Source organism: Dermacentor variabilis, chromosome 5 (assembly GCF_050947875.1).
Source record: "Dermacentor variabilis isolate Ectoservices chromosome 5, ASM5094787v1, whole genome shotgun sequence".
Classification (NCBI taxonomy): domain Eukaryota; kingdom Metazoa; phylum Arthropoda; class Arachnida; order Ixodida; family Ixodidae; genus Dermacentor; species Dermacentor variabilis.
Genome location: NC_134572.1, coordinates 57,193,475 through 57,218,236, shown reverse-complemented (window position 1 = coordinate 57,218,236; position 24,762 = coordinate 57,193,475). Strand labels below are relative to the sequence as shown.

General features: G+C 45.3%; 1 protein-coding gene across 2 annotated transcripts in view; it reads left to right on the top strand.

Moving 5' to 3' along the window:
* Positions 1-18,952: 18,952 nt before the first annotated feature.
* Positions 18,953-24,762, top strand: part of LOC142582635 (uncharacterized) — a 122,105-nt gene continuing 116,295 nt past the window's right edge. Inside the window, exon 1 of one of the 2 annotated variants that reach the window (XM_075692546.1) lies at positions 18,953-19,679. In XM_075692546.1, the coding sequence (XP_075548661.1) occupies positions 19,446-19,679 (234 nt within the window). In that variant the 5' untranslated portion in view covers positions 18,953-19,445. The remainder of the gene's footprint in view (positions 19,680-24,762) is intronic. The other variant, XM_075692545.1, reaches the window with a different exon arrangement.

The window sequence follows — 24,762 nt, the reverse complement described above, 5'->3', positions numbered from 1 at the left end:
TCATTTGTTTGAGGTTGCTAAGGGGTGTTATGTGCGAAACATACCCCTCAAAGAATTTAAAGTGTTCTGGCACTTAGGCCTTTCAAGCAAGTAAAGAGCCGTACGCGTTTTTTTTTCCCCAGCCGTTAGCGCTAAGTGATTGTTCGAGCACCTCGTATGGTCACAGTAGGCTACGGATGTCATTTCAACCACTTCCTGTATTTGACATCGTCGGTGGTGAATTAGAGAGAGGTACCGCGGACAGTGCTTTTTCTTTCATTTCCTTTGCTGCCTTTCACAGTGCATTTCACATTTTAACATTGGCTTCGTTCAAATTGTTTCAGCATGGTGTTGTCTTATAGATCAGCTGCCAAGAGTCAGTGAACCATAGCGCATAAGCCAATCACAGTTATTCAGGCGTATGTTCTTTCTGGTGTAGCATCGGCGGAGGCATTGGCTCTTTCCGGTGTACCATCAGCAACAGTGCAACAAATACTGTGCATTATGCAGTACGCCTTGCATTGTTTGATCCAGTACGAGTAAACATTCCTAGGCACGTGCGGAAGAATCTACTACATATAAGAAAAGGGGACTTATTGCGCAGAGAGTGCGTCCTATTCGAGAGCTGATGAGACAATTACTTGGTCCTACTCTCTCCTATACTGCCTTTCAAATTTTACTGCTAGCTTCGCTTGTTTCACCTTTGAGCTACCTTATAGATTAACTTATGAGCGTGGCGTCAGCCTATCAAAGCCGCTAGAGGCATCTCCACGCTCTTTAAGTGCTTATTATTCTCTGGAGTAGTGTCAGCGGAGCGGCTGAGATGTTGCTGTTCTGCCTGGCAATTTGTTGTACCGCCGTTCGAACCTTCGCTGATGTAGCACGCGGAATTATTTTTACAGAGGGGATGCTAGAACGTGGCTGGGTTTCTGTTGACCTCTGCAGCTTCTCCGAGCTGGGGGAGAGAGAGCTGAGAGAGACTGAAAGCAGAGTTAAAAAATAGCATCGCGCAGCAGGATCCTTTTAATAAAGTTCTTCATATCGCGCAGCCTAGCGACGCGGCGACCGTAGGTGGAGCCTTGCGGGGGAGGAGGAGCGGCACGGCGGGCACACAGGTAACGTGAAGTCATTGCTGGGGGAGAGAGAGCTAAGAGAGAGTGAAAGCCGAGTATAAAAATAGCATCAAGCACCATAGCGACGCGGCGAGGGTGGGTGGAGCCTATATAGCGAAGGAGACGGAGCGTCGTGACGGAGACACAGGTGGTGCGACGTCATTGCTCTCCGATAAAAACCTGCGCGTTCACTTCGGCGGTCCTCTTTCTCGCAGTGGAAAAAAATATGCATGGCTCTGCTATTGCAAACACCAGAGACCAGCAGAGCTAAGGGAAGCCCAGCAAATGTTAGACTAAATGTGCGGTTTGGCGCTACTTTAATGACCTTCCCCCAGCTCCACTGGTCTCTGGTGTTTCCGATAGCAGAGCCACGCATATCCTTTTTTTTTCCGAGCGCAGCTCTTGGGCATCCGTTCCTGCATTGAGCCTAGGCGTCCTCGGCGTAACCGAGCGAACCAGCACAGCGAAGGGAGGAAGAGCGAACGTGGAGCGCAGCGGGGGATGAAAGACGGTGATAGTGAAAAGAACGCGAGGAGGAAAGCGGAGTAGGAGGGTATGGCGAAAGCGTGAGAAGAAAAGCGTTTGTAGCGCGAGACGTGTTCTGCGGCGACGATCGCTACGCAATGGTGGCAGAGTGGCGTGCGTTGTATTTTCACCCATGACGCCATCGAAAAAGCACGCAGGGAGTGCGTCGACTGATATAAAGCGCCGCATGAGCGGAGGTCTGTCTGCGGCGGCTGCTGCGAATCGTGCCCACGCGTCACCAACGTGCTGCCTCTCGCGATCTCCCGATTAGCGAGGCAGTCATGGCACACTTCACTGCGTTTGCAACGTGCCACACAAGGCAGATTTTCCGCGTCAACCAATATATCGCACAATGAAAACACGTATAGAGCTGCGCTCACATTTTGCGTTAGGGAGTATCGTAATCGTGGATGACTTTTTTCACTTTACTTTTTTTACAGCGAAGCTATATATGGCTAGCCGATTCGTCCGTCCGTCCATCTGTCGATCGTCTGTATACCGAAAACTCCCTCCTGCGCAACCCCATGAGCATGCGCGAAAAAAAAAAAGAAATAGAAAGAGGCACGCGATTGATAGCGATGGCGACGATAGTGAGGGCGTTGCTCTCCATCGCAGCCGAGCACGCGAGCAGCAGTTTCTTATTTGCTCCGAAATGGGTAGGCCACGCTTCATATGTACTTCTGAGGAGCAGGCAACTTTTGATCAGCAATGCTGCTAGAATAACCGTGAATGAGCTCGTTAAATTATGGGTTTTTACGTGCCAAAACCACTTTCTGATTATGAGGCACGCCGTAGTGGGGGACTCCGGAAATTTGGACCACCTGGGGTTCTTTAACGTGCACCTAAATCTAAGTACACGGGTGTCTTCGCCCCCATCGATATGCGGCCGCCGTGGCCAGGATTCGATCCCGCGACCTCGTGCTTAGTAGCCCAACACCATAGCCACTAAGCAACCACGGCGGGTGGAATGAGCTCGTCCATGCCGTGCCAATGCTGCAGTCCGGGAACAAGAACAGGCCCGTGCAGCCGAGTGCAAGCAGCAGCTGCGTACCGAGGATGCGGCAGCCCACAAAGCCTTCGTCTAATGAACCGCCGGGTTGACCCAGTGTTAAACACCGAGGCCACACGTTTCACCTTCGCTGGTTAATCATCCCTGCGGAGAGCTTGGTCAGTAATGTTATATATATATATATATATATATATATATATATATATATATATATATATATATATATATATATATATATATAAACATCTCAGAAAGCACTTCAAGATTATTGCAGCAGACAAAGGACTAGAGTATTGATAATATTGATAAAATGTAGGATATCACTGTAAAAAGAAAATACAGTGTGCATTACGCCATAACACCTGCCAAAAGGGTGCAATTGCAAAAAATCACCCTCTCATATGAGTGTATTAGTTCACTCAAACAGCCTTGCGTAAGCAGGTGAGTTATAGACACAAGAAAACATCTATAAGGGCGTAATCTTATTGTGTAGTTTACCCTGCCTGCCTTTCTATCTTAAGCCCCTTCCCTATATATTCGCTATCATGTGCGATGTTGCACAAAATATTGAACACAATAACTAAATGTTATGAAACGATTGTGATGAAAAAGAAAGATATCCATCCAAATGTACCACGAAGATTCAAAGGATCGAAACCCATACGGGCTTGTCAAAAAGAAAGCTTGGCAGTTGAAGAAAATTCTTCCTGGTCCTGGTACACTGAAGTAAAACCTTTCCCGGGCGGTCACTCTGCCCCATCAACTAACAAGGAGGCTAGCAAATCGCAGAGCGAGGTCGAAATAATCGATAATTCAAATCCTGCAAGGCAATGAATAGGGATAGGGACACTGAATTTAGTGTCCGCGTGCTCTGAACAGGGACACGGTCCGCCTTCTTGCGCAGAACTGATTTTCCCTATTCGAAAACGATGGTGAATGAACAAGTGCCTGCAAAGGGGACGTTCTAATTCAATAATACCGCCAGCTTTTTTACTTTATGCGTATATTCAAGGAAGTATACTGCACCAGAAGTAGCACAAGAAGCGGCTACGTACGGCTGAAGTGTATTTCCAGAAGATAAAAAGGCGCACCAGGAAGCAGCTTGAACCGCTCCGAAGGTATGCAAAGACGAAGTGTTGCCTTTCAATCATCGGAATTCCCCCAATGTTAACAAGATGGCGAAGAAATATGACGTACGTGTGGTTTTTTATTTCTGCCCTGCGCAAGCTTGCAAGCTTAGTCCCGAGAATTTCCTCTTACCAGAAGTGAGTGCCGTGCGACAAACATTATGCCAGGCCGTATGTAAAATGTGCTTCGTGCATTGCTTCTGAAATTCTGTTCTCATGTGAGAGGTAATATATTTGGCAAACAGGACGTTGCGTTAGCGGGCAAGAAAGTTTGAGTTTGAAATTTGTATTGTTCAAAATACCCCCCCAAAAAACGAACCAAAAATAAGCATATACGCACTTAAATGTATACTGCTGAAAGCTATTTCATGTCTGTGCTGTCGCTACGCGAGAGATCAAAACTCTGAGTACTAAAAACGGAATGCACGCTTTAGTGAAACACTGGTCTGTCTGCTCGACAGTGAGGTTAGGCTGTTAGGTGTCACGTCATTGAATGGAGCACCTAGGAGTTTACTATAAAATTGTATGCTTTCTGCAAATGTCACTTTCTTTTAACATACACCATCGACGACATGCTCAGCCACAGAACACCATAACAATCGGGGTGGAAATCCCCACTTAAGCTTTCCTTGCTGTACAAGTTTACAGCTGCTTGTTCACTGAAACCACACGAAACATTCACAGGTGTTTTCATTTCAGGGCGGTAGAGATACTTACACCACCAATGTGCAGTAACGCAAAGCATGACTGTTAACGTGCCTCCGTCACAGCAATCGCTCCGTTGTGGGCCATTTCCAGTGTAAATCTGGCAGGATACTTCACTTTTGCGTTAGGATCAATATGTAGCGTGAGTCCTGCTGAGGCTCGAAAAATGCGCGCGACAAGAGGTGACGTATGCCGAGAACCTCTCTTCGGGAAAATTGATTGTTTTTGTGATCGGAAACAATGGTAGTTCTCCTATCTACTCCACCTTCGTTACGACTAACATAAACCTACGCACTGTTATAGAAGCTAAACTATCATGCGTTTACTACAGCCCATGCTGGAAGGAAACTATATAGCACCATTATGTCTGCTTATAGGTTGATGAAGTATTCTTTCAAGGCTCTGGTTCCGCTTATTGGGAAAGAACAGGTTAGCTATTAGCAGAGAATTGGAAAACGAAGTTTCTTTTTTAATTATGGGGCCAAATGGTGACGCTTGTCAACGTCGACATGACGTCGTCTAAAACCATGACGTCGCCAACGTGATGGCGCCAATGTCGATGCGCTTTTGTGTATTTGCACGTTATTATAGGCGCAGAAGAATGTATTTACAAGTGATTCGTTGGTTTCTTTACATTGTAAAACGATTGTTCGTTGCAGAATAAACCTTTACAAGTCCCGAATGGACGCTGTCGAAATTCATGCCGTGGGAGAGAGCTTGCACGCAAACTTCAAAATGCCACTTGTCCATTCTTTCCTTCTTTTTTTTTTTACGTATTCTCCAGCTTATAGAGTATCCGCACGCAATAACAGGGACAATTCTGTAGTAATGCAAACGTGTTAATTCACAATACCAGCGTAGAACGAGGCTGCAGCTCGCGGCCAAACCGAATTTCCTTGTTAACACAGTTGTGATTTGCAGAAATCACATTAGACAACCACTCAAGCAATTTGAATGAAGCTTAATGCACATCAGTTTACCGACTGCAGGAAGCAGAATTTTTATTTAGGGCCTCACAGTTGTTACAAATTACAGAAAATTAGTAAACTTCAGGAAGCACAAAGTTTACAAATCCATAACTTTGCACTAAAAAGAGATAGCACATTTCGGAAAAATTGCATCCGTTAGAGCATTTGAAATGGTGAACTGTTATATATAAATTTCAAGCTAATGTGAAATCTTGGCAATGTTTATGAGGATCTTGCAAAAGTCCCATGCTCACAAATTAGTAGTATACTTAAAATGATTCATAATACGCTACTTATGTGAGGCCTCACTTAAGCATCACTTATGTGAGGCTTAATGTCTGAAATGCTGGAGTTAGAACATGGCGACATCTTTTTTTGTTACTTTTGATGCTTTTATTTTTATGTTTTTGCGAGCCCTAATAATTTCTGTCATTGATGAGCTAAATGATATGCCTGTTCCCTAGCCTTGGTGGACTAGCTTTTTGTTTTACACGCAACACATTTAATCTAATCCAGTGCAATGCTTGACAGGTAAAACAATTTCTCTGTTCTCACGTAATTTCTCTGTATGTATTCCTCTGTTCCCATGTATGAAGAAACTCCCATTCATACGGGTTCCTGACGTAAAACTTCACGTTTATACTCAAGTCAAGTGGCCATTTAGAAGGTTCTCATCGATGAAAACCGAACGTGACTGCTATAGGCGTATTGGCTGCTAAGTTAGCTTCCGCTCGTGACTAGCCTGTGTGAATGATGGAGCACGTTTACACGTGAACACTTCAGTGCATCTGTCCTATAATTAGCAAGTTTCCCTTTCGTAATTCAGCATTTAAGAACGTTGATAATGACGTATTTGCGACGCCAAAGGTTGCTAAGGCATGGAGCCAAGTACTCAGCCCCTTTAGCGCACAAATAGCAATAAAGCTGTCAGCTCGATTCCTCGTTCACTACCCATTTCAATCATGTAACTAACGGGGCGTGGTCAGAATTAATTACATCATATGAAGGCGGTGAGAAAATTCTAAGGAACAGGTTGCCACTCGTCATCGATCTTTACGGCGGTTAATTTTGGCACGCCATCTATAGTACAGTTCAATAAACTGACTTATTTCATAGCATAAAAATGTCAATCATTGATTATTATTCACACCTTTTAAGTTTACCAAGCGAACCAAGAGCGAGTGAAGCGCATATGTAGGCAGTTTCTTTTAGATCCCATAAGGTATCCCTCGTACGTCGGCGAGGTATTGGAACATGAGGTAGGGAAGGAAAGGTAGGAAGAAGAGGAGGCGAGGTTGGGTAAAAGAGGGAAACGCAAATAGTAAGCGTGTGGGTAAACAGAAAGCGGTGAATTCCCGGCCAGCTAGTTGGTGGGACCCAAACTCCCCGCCAGCGTCAGCAGGAGAATAAAATAATAATAATAATATTTGGGGTTTTACGTGCCGAAACCACTTTCTGATTATGAGGCACGCCGTAGTGGAGGACTCCGGAAATTTTGACCACCTGGGGTTCTTTAACGTGCACCTAAATCTAAGCACACGGGTGTTTTCGCATTTCGCCCCCATCGAAATGCGGCCGCCGTGGCCGGGATTCGATCCCGCGACCTCGTGCTCAGCAGCCCAACACCATAGCCACTGAGCAACCACGGCGGGTGAGAATAAAATAAGGAGAGGGATGGACTGCATTACGATGCTCCTCGTCATCGCCTTTCAGATAAAAACTGGGCCTGAAGCGGTAATAACTCAAAAACAACAAATGCATTCACACATTTTATTCGTCCCAACTAACAATTTGTAATAGTTTCAGCCAGCTTATTATCTATATGCTCGGTCCATGTTGCTCTTATTCTTGGATGATAGCTGAATATTGTGGTTGGCTGGCATCTTGCAGTTTGCGGCCGTTGCTGATCTTTATTTGGTGTCCCAGTTAACGTTTGCCAAGCGCTTTAACAAAAAAAAAACATTTTAAAAACATCGTGCAAAATACTATCGTAAGACGTACGTCCCTATGACGTGCCGGCACAGCGCTGAGGCCTCAGCGTGAAATTCAAAATATTGAAGTTCAACTATATTTTCTCTGGTATGAACAACCTTATACCGCAAGATTAATTAAAATTGCGTTTTGAAAGAAGTCTTTATCAGCCTAAACTCACTTACTCTTTCCCTCTACTGTCAATGTGATTAGGATACAACTTGGTTTAAAGTAGGTGTGACGTGCGTTGTATAGGTCATTTTCTAGCTATAGCTGTGCTGGCGTATACGTTTATACCAAGGTAAACAGCCTCCCCTAGTTTTCGAAGCTACGACTTTCGCCTTAGGAGTACTTAGGAGTTGGTTGAGATGAACACAGAACATAGTTTGGGTGGCCTCGTGGCAGACTTGTACACGTTACAGAAGAAAAGTAACCGATTACAATTACTTTCACTTCATTAAAGACGTATTCGATTACAGGGAACAAGTACGACCTCAGAAAAGTATCTGAGCAATTACTAAAACGTCATCGATTGCCTTATGTTACTTTCCTTTCGACCTTTATTCTTATGGCTCGAATATAGTAAATAGCCCGAGCTGATCAGACTCTTTCAGTGCGTACTCTGCAGTTTTATACACTTTGTTTATCTTCACTAACAAATGATTTTCAAAATTGTCTCCAGTCAACTTCTTTTCTTGTGAAGAGATCACGAGTGTCACTAAAAGCTACATGGGCGCGCTGGAGGGAAGGGCAGTGTTGTAACAATATTAACACGCTGCACACAAGATAGTGGTTACTTAATCTCGAGGTGTTCACGTCTGGGTCGTCTACGAAGTGCAGAGGTTCATAGTTGCTGGGCCCGGTGAAAGCTCTCCATTTAGAGCCAATGAAAAGTGGCATAATATGCAGACCCCGCAGACTGTAGGAAACGGTGTACACGAAGCGTTCAGGAGCCAGCACTGCAATATGGTACATTATGACAAGAGACGTGCTGGAGACTTCAGTGACGAAAGCGTCCTTGCTGACCTTGGATAGAAACGCTCCACAGCGCCACAGTTGGCCTTCGAGCACAAACCGCGGCGCCATCTGTTGTAATCTCTATGTGGCGTAGAAAGCGACATGGCTTAACGCTGTCTTCGGAGAGTTCGGCATCTCGAGCAGTTCAGCCATGGGTTAATTCCGAGTGCTTACTTGTGTTACCGCAACAGCGTTAAGGGCCCCGTGTCGCAGAAAATCTGGCGTCGGCGTCGCGTGCATGTGCAGCGTCGACCGTCGTTTTGGTACAAAACCATGTCTAACTACGCATGCCCAACCACGCAGGCCCTCCATGTAGCGCAAGGAAGTTACGGAACTAACTGAATTTCTCAAAGTAAAATACGTCAGAAAAAATCTCAAAGTACGACTTACACACAGCCTAAAGAGATGATGGCGTCGGATTGTAATTCGAATATACGAGAAAACATAATTCTGTTACGCGGAAACTCAACGCACAAACCCCTTTTTCAGCTTTTTTACCATTCGTAAAGTGGTCATGGCCTCCAAGATTTGCACGCGAAGGCGCGCTCAAATCTCAAAGGCTACACACTAAAAACAGTTGCACCCTTAGGGGCGTGCATTTTCCACACAACGATAATCGCCGTTTGTCTTGCTTGTGCTTCCTTTCTTGAAAACACCGTGCTCGTTACTTTTCTGACGATATTGCTCTGTCATGCTGATCATGCGCTTGCCGTTCGTGACTTGGAAGTACCGGGCTTGCAGAGTTATAAGGAAATGCGGGGAAAACAGATGAAGATTATCGTTGAGTGGCAAATATGCGCCCCAAAGGGTGCAACTGTTCTTAGAGTTCGTAAGGCGGCACACCCGGTTCCTTGCAACACCTCCAGATGGCGCTCGCCTCTGCCGCATCGTGGTCCACGCAGTTGGCCCCATTTCCACCAGAAACGTCACCTTCGTGCATAGCGTTCACCGCCAGCGTTTCCCTGTAAACATTACGGTTCATAGAGTTTCATACACTAATTACTAGCGGTAACTACTGTCGCGCTAGTGTCTACGGGAGCTGCAATGGGAGCGGTTGTACCAACAGGGGAATTACGGGAAGTACATGGATTTGCCTATACTTCGCCTTCTGGCCTCAAACGGCTCCGTGACTTTGAAACACGTTACTTTAAACAATGTATTGCGCAATATGTAATTAAATAAGCATCATTAAAATTCTCCGACGGCAGGATTCGAGCACAGGACCTCTGCCACGAAAGCCTGATATTAAAATCCTTAGGCCACAGACGTATGCATCGACAAGCGATGTGGAAATCCCTTATGAATTTATCGTGTGCATGCCAGTACCTTGAGACGCTTGGCGCGTTTTGATTTGGACACCTCGACAAGTTCAATCGTTTCAGTTAGCGGTGATTGTACGTGTTCGCAGCGTCTTCTGCGCTTCGAAGAGTATAGATTGCTCTGAAATTTACGACAATGAAGGCTTATAAAACGTAATATACAAAGTCACAAGAAAGTCTAAATCCACAAGCACGAAGATCAGACAGATTCATGCACTTCCAATCATTCCTATGATGGATCAACGACTGCACCTCCTGAGTTTCCTCTAGTATATTGTAGGAAACTCCATGATCATCATCAGCATCATCATCATCAGCCTGGTTACGCCCACTGCAGGGCAAAGGCCTCTCCCATACTTCTCCAACAACCCCGGTCATGTACTAATTGTGGCCATGCCGTCCCTGCAAACTTCTTAATCTCATCCGCCCACCTAACTTTCTGCCGCCCCCTGCTACGCTTCCCTTCCCTTGGGGTCCAGTCCGTAACCCTTAATGACCATCGGTTATCTTCCCTCCTCATTACATGTCCTGCCCATGCCCATTTCTTTTTCTTGATTTCAACTAAGATGTCATTAACTCGCGTTTGTTCCCTCACCCAATCTGCTCTTTTCTTATCCCTTAACGTTACATCTATCATTCTTCTTTCCATAGCTCGTTGTGTCGTCCTCAATTTGAGTAGAACCCTTTTCGTAAGCCTCCAGGTTTCTGCCCCGTAGGTGAGTACTGGTAAGACACAGCTATTATATACTTTTCTCTTGAGGGATAATGACAACCTGCTGTTCATGATTTGGGACTGCCTGCCAAACGCACTCCAGCCCATTCTTATTCTTCTGATTATTTCCGTCTCATGATCCGGATCCGCCGTCACTACCTGATAAGGTTACATGATAACTCCATGATAAGGTTACATAAACTGCAGTTGCCAGGAAGCGTGAGAAGCAGTCAGAGATCTTTCACTGCTATAGCGTCCAATTATTAAAGTCGAAGCTTAAGCGTCCTGCAAAATTCTAAGCGTTGTATATGTAGTGTCTTCTCTGAAAATCAAGCTAGCGCGTACATCTAACTCTGCAGTGTGTGGGGCAACAAATGTTTTTAGCGAGCGAGCAACCTGGTGGTCTCATAATGGTTATTCACTTCGCATGAGCTTTCAATAGGTAGACGGGCTCTTCTGCCGCAGTAACAGTGCTCTTCACGGCATTCGTCGCGAGGAGTGCGCCTTGCCACTTTCGCCAGAACTATTGAGGGACAAAGATTTATTACCGGTCTATTATAATACGTGGAACTTCGACCGCTCACAGTTTCGCCTCCTCCATCCGCGCTTCCGCCGTGTGTGCGCGTGCAAGTCGCAGGCATCTCTGCAAAGGGTATACTGATGTCATATCAAGCGAGTATACGCTACAAGCCCTGCGTGCATCCCTTGCACTGATCTTACGATCACTATATCATTTCGTTTTCAATGACATTATCACAATAAGCCAAGCATCCAGCTGCCACTTCGTTTTAGGGTACGCATGAAAACTCACACCGGCTTCTGTCGAATACGTCCGGCAGCGCGGCACCGAGCAGTAAACCGTGCTGTAAGACTGAGGAACGAAATTGCTGCCTTAAGAATGAAACACATTATTTACTATCCTGCAATAAAGGCTTCAATTGCGGATCCAGCGAGCAGCGCTCGCTGCGGCAAAGGCGCGAATGCGAGTCACGTGATGTCACTTTATAAATCACAGTCATTGCAGCGCCAGTATCTCCAGTGGTGACCCTCGAGGCTAATACGATGATGATGATGATGATGATGATGATGCTGATGATGATGATGCTGATGACGATGACGATGACGATGCTGCTGATGCTGCTGATGATGATGATGATGTTGTTGTTGTTTTTGTTTTTGTTGTTGTTGTTGTTGTTGTTGTTGTTGTTGTTGTTGTTGTTGTTGTTGTTGTTGTTGTTGTTGTTGTTGTTGTTGTTGTTGTTGTTGTTGTTGTTGTTGTTGTTGTTGTTGTTGTCACCCTCAAGATAGCGGCACCTACCCACATAGAGCGATTGGCCAAGATCCTGGTGGATTTCAATATTGTGTTAGATGCATGAGCTTAGAAATCTCTATGATAAATAAGCGAAAGCGAACAGAAAAAAAATTACTCGCCATCCCGACCCTGCGAATGTCGATGTCCAGCGAAGCTGTTAAAAACCACCATTACAACTGCTGAAGAGGGTATGCAATGCTTTATTGCTTTGGCGTAATGGTACTAATGGGAGTAGGGGTAATTTTGACAACACGCTGCCGCTGGTCGTATTGCCGTTTCTTTGTTCCTTTGCCGCTCCTCGTATTCACGCTGCTGATCGGGAATCATAACTATGCGTTGCCTAGCTATAGCGGTGCCGCATCAACAAATAAATTAGTCGCACGTGTGAAATCCTTCAGACGACGAAAAAAGAGAATCAATGTAATCATCCAAGTACTTTGTGCCTGTTAATTATGACTCACCAACAAGGCCGAACGTCAACCCTCGTTCGTAATTGCATAGAATTCCATCAAACGAACGGAAGCATGCTTTCCTCTGTAGCCTTCAGAGGAAAAAGCGAAAGAGGCCCAAGCCCAAACACGATAAATTCACGGATTTTCTGTAACGTAATTACATTGTCTTATAGTATCTTGTAATGATTTGCTTCGGTATTACAGATTAGGTGGAACTTTGATAAGCGCTAATATCGTAGCACACCACTTTTTCTTTTTCATTCGGGGACCTATCACCGGGTAATTACAATACCGACGCGGAACGTTGCTTCGGTCGAGACAAGTGATGGACGTCTACCCGCAAACCAGCATGGCAACCTTGTAGACAACGAACGATGTTGATTTGTTCGAGTTTATCTGCTGCAGTGCACGTATCGAAACAATGGCCCCGCCCCGTAAAGAGATATTTGGACACCTTTCGAAAACGGGAATATTTGGCTATTCCTATAGACCGTTTCATCAGGCGAGGAGAAAAGGGCGCGCCGCAAGCCTTACCTCCTCTCTGGCTTCTGCGAGCCGGCGCGCGCGGCGCTGCATGGAGGGAGGCGACGCTGCTTGAATATGTTGCCGTCCCGTAATGCGGAACGCTTTGGAGATGCTTTAGCTGATTTCCGAGTAGTTTACGTGATGCCAGTTCATACAAGGTGTTAGGGGAACCACTGTGTAGCCTTTGAAGGTATAGTACTACACTATGCGAAAATTCCTCTTCGTTGCGCAAACATGCGATGTGGATCGACATTCGCCAGCCGTGGTGTTTATACGTGTTTTGAACTATTTTGGCTGTATCGGTCTCCACTGAACGAAAAGCAGTGGCACCGGGGAATGGCTAGCGTCAACTGGAAAAGTTTCTCGCTATCCGTGGTCGCTTAATTGTCGTGGGAACTGGAACACAAGAGTGCTCGTGTACGGCCAACCCAATGCAACTCCAAAACACCTAAACGTCAATGGCTATTAAATAAGTGCGTCAGCCAATGGCGTCGTTCACACGCATTTAAAATCAACTATGCTATGTCTGCATTAGCTTCCTGTATAAACCTGATGTCATGGCTCAACACAGCAATCACTGTGGATGGTAAAAGAGCATGATGCACATAAACTTTGTCCTTCAGCCTTGCCTCATTGATTCGTGAAGCAGTAATATCAGAATGAGATCACATAAGGAGAATGAAACGGCTATATGTGTGCGGATACAATCTTTTGTAGAACGAATGAGTGCGTGACGGGCCGACCAAGACCGAAGAACATAACAACAGGTTTTCATCTCGTTGCGGCTTATAAATATTGAATCACGTTCATCCAGATTGGTCAACCAGCCGATTTTGACGCCGTATTTCACACGCGCGCACGCACGCACGCACGCACGCACACACACACACACACACACGCACGCGCAAACACACACGCACACACACGCACACAAACACACACAAACGCGCGCGCACGCGCGCACGCACGCACAAAACAAAGAAAGGTTCGGGCTAACGCCCCATTAAGACCACACATGGTCATGCCGCGCGCTTGGCCCATGCGCTATAGAACAATGAGATCTATAACCCAACAGCTACCTCAGCTTCGGACGCTCACGCAGTCCGCGGCCCGCCTCTCGACCACTCGACAAGTGTGTTCTATATTTTATGGTATGCTGACATCGCTATAGCTTAACCTACTCTATTCATGCGCAGAAACCATGTCCAACAGACGACCTAGTCACTCAATGGATTTGTACATATAATTGCGTGCTCGTCAATGCAAACAGCACAACTTAAGTTCCCTAGATCATATTGGCCGCTAATAAATAAGGGGGACAGCGGAAGAGAACACGAAAACGACACGGGCCGGGTCGTTTTTGGGTGAGACTTAAAGCCAAACTGAATTTCTTTTAAATTCCGTAGCATAACGTGTACCACGCTGTTACTATCGTCGCGGATGCTTCTTAACTTCTCAATCATATTTTAGAATTAAATTAGTGTCGCATTCGTAAAACGGGTTTTTAGAAATATGCAATTCATCTCTGAGGCTGATTGTATAGGCTGAAAAATGTGTGCGCACATCGTTCTAAGCTATCCGTCCGCTTGCCAGCAGCAGAAACTCCATTAAATCCAAGTTAGATATCTTCATCTCACGGAAGTGTTTCTAACGTAGAAGACGCCACGCCATACCCAGCAGACTGCGACTGCCCAAAACGACCGTGCCAGAAAATGTCGCTGAGCGTATACCCGGCATACAAAACGGTGCTTCCCCCCAAAACAGCATGGCGAGAGCTCATAGATGGCGCCACTGCTAACGCAACATGGCGGTGACGATGAAAAAAAAAACGGTCTATAGCTTTACCTCTATTCTCATGGCTTCGACGTGGTTGAAATGAGCATCCTCCATGCAGTGAAACACCCGCGATTTCAGGCCACTCATCAAAATTATGCAACGCATAGCTATGTTTTTCTTGATCGTTTGTTTCACCACTGCGTTTTTCGACGTACTCACTGCGCTCTGGCACTGAAGAAATGCAATTCAGTAATGGGTTTCATCGGAAGTGCCAGTATCCAGGAGCAAATGTGTACAAGAAAAGTTACCGACGTCATGCACAAACAGGAAAGGATGATCAGGAGCATACACGCCCTCTACAAATCATGCTTCCAGGACTTCGGCGGATGTACAGTATGTTGGAATCAGACTTGCACGTCATAAATTATACGTAATAATTGTTTGTAATCAATTAGGTTTCTTGGTAATGTTGTAATTCAACAATTTTCTTGCTTTCTCAATAAAGCTCACTGTATTTCAATAACCTTTTTTTCAGTAACCAATTACAAGCAACCAGTGACAGTTTTGATGAAACTGGCTCTGACAGGCGACGCAGCTCTTGGCACCTAAATTTGTTGGGGACTACACGGTTATCGATGAAAACGTGTACATACATCGGTTACCTCCTTCCCACAGTCAGGGCCCTGCAGCTACGCCTGGATGACCTTAACTTGGTAGACTTGGACATATACACAGTTCCCCCGGAAGTCCGACATCTGAGCTTTTCTTTTATAATAAATTTCTCTCCGTCTCTTCAGGAAGCGCTTATAGATGGCTTTTACAGGGGTGGAAGGTGCTGCTCCTCTTCGCTTATTCTCTAATGTAGAAAGGGGTTTTTGACCGTTAAACTCACGTTTGTATCTGTATGGTATTACGCGCCTCATATAAAGCCATTTCTTGTGATTGTAACACACGAACAGTATTTCTACGGACTAATAATATGCATGCAGCAGTATAACAAATGACGACATAGATTCGGCCGCCTTCTCAAGCAATGTGAACGTTTGGTGCCGTCTGAACGAAGGGAACCGAGAGGAGGTACACCAGGTACTCGACAAATTGAAATGACGCTTCTGTGGCTCGATAGCGACGGCCCATATACACGGACTTTAATGCCAGGAAATCGCCTAATACATTTTTCCAGTTTTTCACTGCCGTTGTCGGGAGCGCGTTATCCTAGCCCCAGCAACAATGAAACACTGCGCTTGACAGAGAACCCACACCTGAGCATCGCCGCATTGAGTAGCCACAATCTTTTGAGCAGTGTTCTTACGTTATTATATAGTCCTTCTCTCCTGTGCGCACATTAAGCGAGTTTTCAGTCTCGCTGCAAATAATCGAAAGAAAACAAGGGAAGATTACTGAATAGAGCTCTAAAAAAACATTTCATAGTGAAGATAAACAACACGTGAAGACACGCAGAGCACTTATTAAACGAGCTATGCCCGTACTTTTTATTTATGTATTCGCTGTATAAAAGTAGAGAGGAAGGTAACGTTACTAGTAATCAATTACGTTTTTATGAATTGCTCAATTACTTAAGTTCGACTGTACTTAGTAACAGTAATCAATTACATTTTTGAATGAAGTAACTATATTCGATCAGATTTCTTTTTTTTATTCCTGTAAAGTGCACGAGTCTGGTTGCAATAGCAGTCTTTATACCAGAGATATGTATACATAGACAGGAAGTACAACTTATCATCTGTGCTTCTTTGGTGGGTATATGCAATACATTTATTCGTGTAGATATATGAGCACGTTGGTAACATTGCCCAGCTTGGTTGGTATGGTAAAATCATGGTGGAAGGTGTAAATTCTTCACTGCAGCTCATAACAATGTATAGTTCCTAGTCTAGCGCTATTATTGAGCACCGTTGGTGGAGGTTCTGCAACACCTCTCGCAAAACTTGAAATGATCGCTTCATATCTCCCAGAATTTTCCTCTGCTGAGAGACAGTTACTGCGCTGCACCTTACCCCAACCTTTCCTTCCCATCAACAAGAATCTCCTTCTCTCCCTATCCCTCTTTCCCAGAATTTTAACATATAAAGGTTAAACGAAGAGTAGAGGTTAAAGCCTTGTGTGTTGCGTGATTGCCTCTTTGAAATATCTGGCTCACGGCATGCGCAGCTGCTCAAGCCGCCCTGGTCAGCGATGACTAACAAAATTTCACTCGAAAGGAAATGTCAGATCCACTGAAGCTTACGAAAAGGAGACGCCTTTGTAAGTTTCAGTGGCTTTGACAGTGCCTTACGTGTGAAATTTCGTTACCTAATACAGTATATATACTGTGCTATACCATTTATGGTGTACACAAATGGTGCCTCAGGGAGGTATGCATGTCGTAACTTGGTGAAAGAATGAAACACGCGGACACCGTTTGTCCGGCTGTAGCCAAGCCGGTGAACGTCGCTCAGGTTGGGGATATCGTCGCAGCTGCCTTTTAAAGATGAGAGCCGTTGTCCATTTGTCACGGAAGAAGCTGCCACTCAATCGTCAATTAAAGCTGCCATCCAAGCTGTGATTGAAGAAACAGGAAGCGTCTCACACTATACTTTGTGGTCGTTATAAGCATACGGTAAAAGGAGATTTGCTATAAAAGGTCTCGGACGTCGCCAGAACATGATTTCATCTTCAGTCCCCTGCCTTGCACGGCGGACGTGGCAGCCACCTCCCTTTCCACATTTTGAAGAGGCGCTCGTAGCTTTCTCAGACAAAATCATTATAAGGTTAAATTTTAGTCACGTAATTTTCCATGCTGTTGCGGAATGATAAAGATGTCGGTGAACAAAAATATGCGTTGGAAACGTCGCATGCATTTGACTGTTGTGTCTTAAGAACACGTGCTGAGATTATACAGGTTAAGTGCAAGTTATATGCAGGTTTCAATCGCTGTACGAGCCGGCCTGTCGACGACCTATAGATGATGAACGCTCGTATCAACTTCAGTGAATAAGTAATGAGTGATCGCATTGAGACAACGCGCAGAAGTTCTGAGGAAGGAACCACGTGTAGATATAATGGCAAGTCCGTCGACGATTTGCGTGAGACTAAAAGAAGAAGAGGAGGTGCCGAGGTCAAATATATTACAAATACAGTAAATTATCCTGCGTGAAATGACAAAATACGCTGTTGTGCAATGAGTTGAGAGGCTAACCGCAGCCAAATATCAGTAATGAAAATGTATACGTATAGAGCTCACTTGTAACACAATTCCTGTAGTTTTCGTCTTCTTTCACATGAGACGGTAATCTGTCTAATGAGAGGGTTTCCACATTAGCAGAGTACTGAGAACTTAAAACGAAGCTAGATGTTTCCTAGCTAACGAAACATTAAAAGTGTTTTCAACTTTTCGTGATAACTAAAATGTTGCATTTTCAACATAATCTTATGTTCTTTCTTTATATATAATGCTGTTTTTGTAATAATGTGCCAGTTTTATGCACATCTTGCAACCTCTGCACGTTGCTTTGTGCTATTAAGTTGTATTTACTTTTACTTTGTATCACATCCTGCAAAAACCCCTGTAATGGCCCGCTTGCAGTACCAATAAATAAAAATAAATAAGCAAGAACTCTGTTCGCCAAGAAACAATAAACATTTGTATAACGGCTTGTTGATCAGTCATCGTATAATTTCTTGCAGCACTAACAGAATGACACAACGCGATCACCACACAAATACATCTCACGGCTGCACACATTCGGAGCCTTTTCAAATTGCCACACGCGCGCAGCAGATATTTCGCCATCTGCCAAAACAGACCGCTCAAAAGTGCGCGGAAATTAGGAATTAACATACACCGGAGCACAGCAGCTCCCCCCGTATGAATAGTCAAAGGCTATAAACACTCATCACATATTCCACGCGCGTTTATCGCCTCTAATAACATACGTGTCGTTACACACACGCGTAATGTCTTTCTGCTCAATTTTCTCGGCCACGCTACGTTGGCTCAGCTCCAGGGCCGAGAAACCGAAGCCAGGAAGCGCACGCGCATCGAGGAAGCAACACGTTTCCGCAACAACGGTTAGTCAGCGAGGGGACTGCTCTTGCGCGTTCGGCTGCTGGAAAGGAGCGCTCGGACGTTTGCCATACGGACGCGGCAGCGCAGCGTTTTCACCACGACGGCTACCGGCAGGCAAGACCGGAAAAACAAAACCCAGGCTCATCTGCTTTCTTCCTTTAGTTTATTATTATTATTTCCGCAGTTTCCTCGCGGCTCATCTCTTGCACCGCTCCAAAAGAACGCGCCTGGTCTCCCCCAATGGCACCCGGTGCGGCGGCTTCAGCGCAGCCGAGGCCAATGGCGACCGCGTGGCGCGTCGCACCCCGCGTCTTACCTGACTCGCGCCTGGATTCGCCGGCGCCGAGGAGCGGCCGGCCAATAGAGCGAGCGGCCAGGTGGGCCGGCGCACCTTTAACGACCCCCGGGCGCCTCCCCGGTACGCCTCCGTTCTCTCGCAAGGGCCGGTCTTCTTCTCTTCCCCTTTCCCCGCGACGCCACCAACACCGGCCCGGCAGAGTTCCTTACCGTTGCCACCTGTCTTTGGCAGTCGAGACACGCGAACTTTCACTCGAGCCAGACTGCACGCCGTCGGAGACCGGCATGAGACGACACCATCGGGCCGAGGGATTACGAGCGGCGTCCTCCTCGGTGCTGCAGCTTCGGCCGCTCTTCTCGTGATGCCTCCGCCACTGCTCTGCTTCCGCTGCTGCTGCTGCTACTTTTGCGACAGCATCTCACTGTTTTCGTGAAGTGGGGGACCCCGTCTCGCGCTGCCGCTGTTCGTTTATTTTTTGTGCGCCAACGCCTCGTCGTCGTCTTCATCCGTTCCAACGGGGAGGCGCAAGAGTGGCAGCGCGCGCAGTGTGTGGCTTTCCTCGGAGAACGATGGAGACGTTCGTGCTCATCCCGAAGGAGCTCAGTCTGGTGATCAGTGACCGCGCTACGTCGACGACGACCGACTCTACGACGACGACGTCCGGCGATCGGCCGCCGACCAAGGAAGTGACCGCGGCCGTGTGGAGCAACAGTCGCATCTCCCGCGGCACGAGGTTCCTGCCCTTTCAAGGAACTGTCCGCCTGGACAAGCTCGAGGTGTTCGGCACGCTCGACCAGAAGGACGTGAGTGTCTCTCGCTTGCGTCCCCGCGCTTTTTTTTCTTTCTTCTTGTTCCTTGTCCCGTCGTTCGCTCGATCGCCGTCGCGATGACGCGCGCACGTGGTTTTTCGCGACACCTGCAGCGTCGCGTCGTCGTAGTCGGCGTTACCTTCGCGTTATTTCCCTCCGGATGCATGCGTTTCCTTCACTGAACTTGAAATTTTACGAACACACGCTTGCAATACGAGCGCGGCGATTATGCGCGTACGGGGCGGACAAATTTGCCGAGCCGTCGTTATGGCGTCTCTCGTGCCTAATGTCAAGGGAGATATGCAAGCATGGGAAGCAGCAATATTAATTTGCAAGCGCCTGTAATATATCGGTGGGTTCATTCGCCAGAAAGGGCAATACGTGCATGGCAAAGTTTTCTTTATTGATGCTATTGCATGGAGATTATATATGCTTTAAGTCAATTATTTTGTAATCCAGATTTGCATGTTTATTATATAGGAATGTCTTAGTACTGGAATCACAGACTTGCAAAATCTCTCCCTTTCTCTCTTCTTTAATTGTATAGGTCCCGTGTGATCAGATGAAAGCTCTGTCAAGTTTTCTAGTATCTAGACCAAAGCCTTTTTAACTTTTCTGGTACCGCGCTTTGAAATGGTCATAACCGTCAGGTATACTCGCATTTGGGCAGCATAACATGAGCTTTCATGACGACTTAGTTTTCACACGAACTGGAGAAGGCAAGCTCATAACAAGTTAAACTGAACCTGTGCCTGGGTCGATAAGGAGGACATGGTCGGATATTGCTGTATGAAGTTTGTGACAACACAAGACACCACAACATATCTAACCCTTAGTCCGGGAGGAGTAAAGAAACATCGCTGGGAGACTGGCATCGCACAGAACACTAATGCAATTTATTTATTTATCTTCATTACACCTGTTGATATTCTCGAGCAGTGCCTAGTGTGCAAAATTAGCCAGCGACGCTGCATCTACGTTTTTACACTCAAAAGCATGTCACAAAAACAATAGTCTAAATAAACACAAGCACAGTGCACACATACGTGTTACGAAGCAAGGAGAACTCCTCATCATGACGTAAAGTATGTCAAGAAGATTGTTGACCTTAACAGAACGTATCTATAGAAGCTGCTTCCGCGCATGTCGGCAGTTTTCTAGCATCGACGTGAACAACTGATACGTCTGGTCTCTAGAAACAAATAATTCATCGTTTTATGCCAAAAGCGGGGAAAAATGAATGTGCGTGTATCATAAAGATCAGAAACCTTAAATAATTATGCATAGCACGGACTGTTTGTTTTTGCCCTTTCGCTGACAGCCTCGTGAATCATTAAAATGACACTAATGGATAATGCTTCGCCGCTCGCGTAATATATATCTTTCAGCATGCTCTATAGTGCGCTGAACGCGCCCTCTTCCAAAATTGTAGTTTGTTCCTTCTGGAACTCCACCTGACTGCTGACATGGAATGCTAAATGTTTGTCGCACTTTGGGCCACCACTCTGGCCACACACACACACAATTTCAAAGGGGCCGTGACGTATTGTGCTTAATAATTAATACTATGGCGCAACAGGAGTACACAAAAACTTAAAATATATGCGTACAGGAGACCCTCTTGCCGTACAGAAAGTATAGGACGAGCACTAGACGAGCACTAGACAACCTTCATAGCGGCTTTACATAAGCGCAATGACTGATAGTTGATATTGTTAATAAGCGCTTTTATTGCGCAAGATTCAGAACAGGGCAAATACAAAATAAAACTGTATTTACAGATACAGTGCTAAGCACAGGACAGAGTTGGATTGATTTCTGATGTACAAGTATCAAAGTCACTAACTCGAGTTCTCCTGTGAAACTTTTCCTTCTCCTTTCTCTTTCCTGTGTTAAGCATACAGCGAATGGCTTCATATTAGTGTAGGCCTGATTCAGCACCTTGTGCATTCCAAAAGCTGTTTTTCCAGTCAAACATTCTCTAGCCAGTTAGATTAATGTAGATAGTTTATTCTGTCAATATGACTGTTTTAATGGTTTCAAATGACATCGTCTTGGGTTGCTGTGCTCAAATTTGACCTATTTCACATTGTCCTACTTTCTCTCTTACATATATGCACTGTAGTGCTAATTTACTTATGCTGTTGTTTTACTCTATAAAAGAGATTTTCTCTTTATGGTATGCAGTCTTTTGCTTCTACCCAATTTACTATTCACATCTAGTCTATCATATAACATATTTTCAATCATAAACCCATGAAAAGTAGCACGACAATCAATGACACACTATGCTCGACTGGCATAACCTTAGCCAGGCTTATAGATATGGCAGCAGATGATAAAACCTCACGGTGTCATGCGCGGGTAATTCATGATTTACCATTTAATGGCTATCCTCTTCGTGGGCGTCATGATTTCTTGCTCTTCAGAATCGATCTATTGCGTAAGGCTGTACACACACGAAACAATCTTGCTTATGAGAACTGTTTGTCATAGGCTGACTTCGTCACCGTCTCACTGCCTACACCACTTGGCGCCGTTACTATATCAGCCATTGCGCGCAAAAGGCTTCGCGAGACACGAAGCATATAATTACTAGCTTAGAGCTGCAAGGACTGAGCCCTCAATATTTCAAAATATATTTCTTCGCTTGAGCGCGTAAACAAGTTCTAGTGATGAAGAAACTGCAGTAGCATATAGGCTTTTGACAAAGCGCTTAACATTTCGCCACCTCATCCCCCCCATCATACATCGTCATATAGGTGTCGCACCCGGTGCATTAATACTGTAGAGATTGAGCAACAAAATAACAACCGGGGAAACTGCGGGGGCAGCTTTCTGCATTCTGAGAATAGGCTGACGTAATTGTGATATTTAAAATTCAAAGTGAGAAGCCAGGATCCGTAATCACAAAACTTCTCTTAAATACGTACATGCGCGTTTGTTAAATGGCTCGCACCCGGATGCCGGCCAGTCATCTATAGGCTTAGGCAGTGGCATCGTCAATGCCACCATATTGTTGTACTGCTAGCTCATGCAGTGGTAAGCTGTGCTTTTCCTCAATCCGCTATTCTCAAGCAGCTCAATGGAAGCTCTGAATACAGAACAACAAAACGTCATGCGTGACGTCACGTAAATACTTTCTATAAAGAACCTCTGATAACGACGACATTGTTGCGGCAGCTGCCAACCACAATTGGCACTGGCGTAAGAGTTTTGCGAATACAAGCCGAGCCTAATTGCGCAGGAGTTGCATAGCTCTTGAAATCGCATTTCATTATTTGCTGTGCACATTAAGAAGTAACTTAGCAAAATTAGGCGGCGTTTAGTGACTATAACAAAGACAGTGCCAGCTTTTAGGAGGGACTGCCCCTCACTCCTAGCCAATTTCTCCACAATCTCCACTTTTCTGGCCGTAAATCCCCAGCATGTTACTAGCAAACTGAAGTTAGTTTAAGAAATATCGCTAAAACGCCACGTCTGCACGAAAACCAGATGTTGATTTTTTTGTTCTTCGGATGTAAACTTTTCTGTCGTTGTCATCGTGAGCGACGAGAATCTGTAGAGAGCAGGCTCTGTCTTCTATCAGAACATAATGTCATGCCTCACCTGACTCTTCATACCACCACTGCAGCTTTCTCATGCGTCGAGGTGACGTCAGGTTCGCTTCCACTCCACAAACAAGCCTCAGAATTCAACCCGCGCTCCTACGAGGCGCTAACTCGCATTATATATACTCAAACGTGTGCCGATGGTTCATTACTCTCCATAGAGACATCTTAAAACAACTATGAGCATCTAGAGGGACTACACCATCATTCCGCAAAGCTTCAACATTCTAGCTGTCGCCGTATTTTCACATTGATCTTTTACACATATGGAAAGCACTCTGGAGCTCTCCGAATAACATTCTTGTGATTTATAGTTATCTAAGCACCCCTGTTCACATCTAGATTTTAGCCTTGCGACAACGTTTATGGCTTGTACGAGCAGCAAGACATACTTTTTCTGAAACTCCCGCAATATTCAACCCAACACCTTTTTTTCCACCTTCTTTTTTTATTGAAGTAAGTAGTTAAGCATCGCAGTGCACACGCGGTGGAGGACTCACAAATAGTTTTGACCACTTGAGGTTACTTAATGAGCACCCAAAGCAATCTACACAAGCGTTCTTGCACAGTGTCTCCCTCAGAACACGGCCTTCGTCGCGCATGCAGCCCGGAATCAAGCCGGTCGACTCGTGGTCATCAGGAAAATGCAATCGCCACTAAGCTACCGTAACTACAATAGCAGCCTATAGTAATAACATCCGCATTCAACTGCGACTTTGGATGACGCAAGCACTGTGGCTGCTATCAACGCATTTATTTCGTAACCATCCTTGACGATTCCACTTAAATATAAGTAAAATGCAAAAGTTCATTAAACTAGCGGCATTTGAAAACAAAATTATAACGATGACTAAAACGATGTCTTTGCCGTCAAGCACAAGAAATAAGATACACGGGAATATTAACTTTTTTTTTCGTTTTCAGCTACAGTACATTACATTGCCTATAGGACGAAAACAAATATCAAAATAGGGCCCGCTTGTGATTCGAATGTGCGAGATCTTGGGATTTACTCGACTCTATAGAATGTAACACAGTATAACAGATGAGAGTATTGCGAAACTCTCTGAACCGAAGTTTCTCATGTTCAGTTTGTCTGATTTAAATGCTATTCCAACAAGTATATTATCATAGGTCCAATATATGTTACCCTACGGGTCTTACAAAATTCCGCTATGCCATTGCAGGATTTAGAAGGGCTGCATGTTTCATCACTCAGGTAAATTCCTTAGGACAAGAAATGACAATGCTGCTGCCCTTACTTAGTACGTACGAGGGCGAATCAGCAAGTCCTTGCCCCTATTTTTCTTTTAGCCAAATTTCAGATGTAAATGCGAAGTCAACATATCCATTCCCTGCGGTGGACCTTTCTTGGACTGGCCCGGTGATGGACATTCTTCACACGTCCACGGCGTACGTGCGACGAAGTCTGATTGGTTTTCTATGCAGCAAGGGACGAACACCCA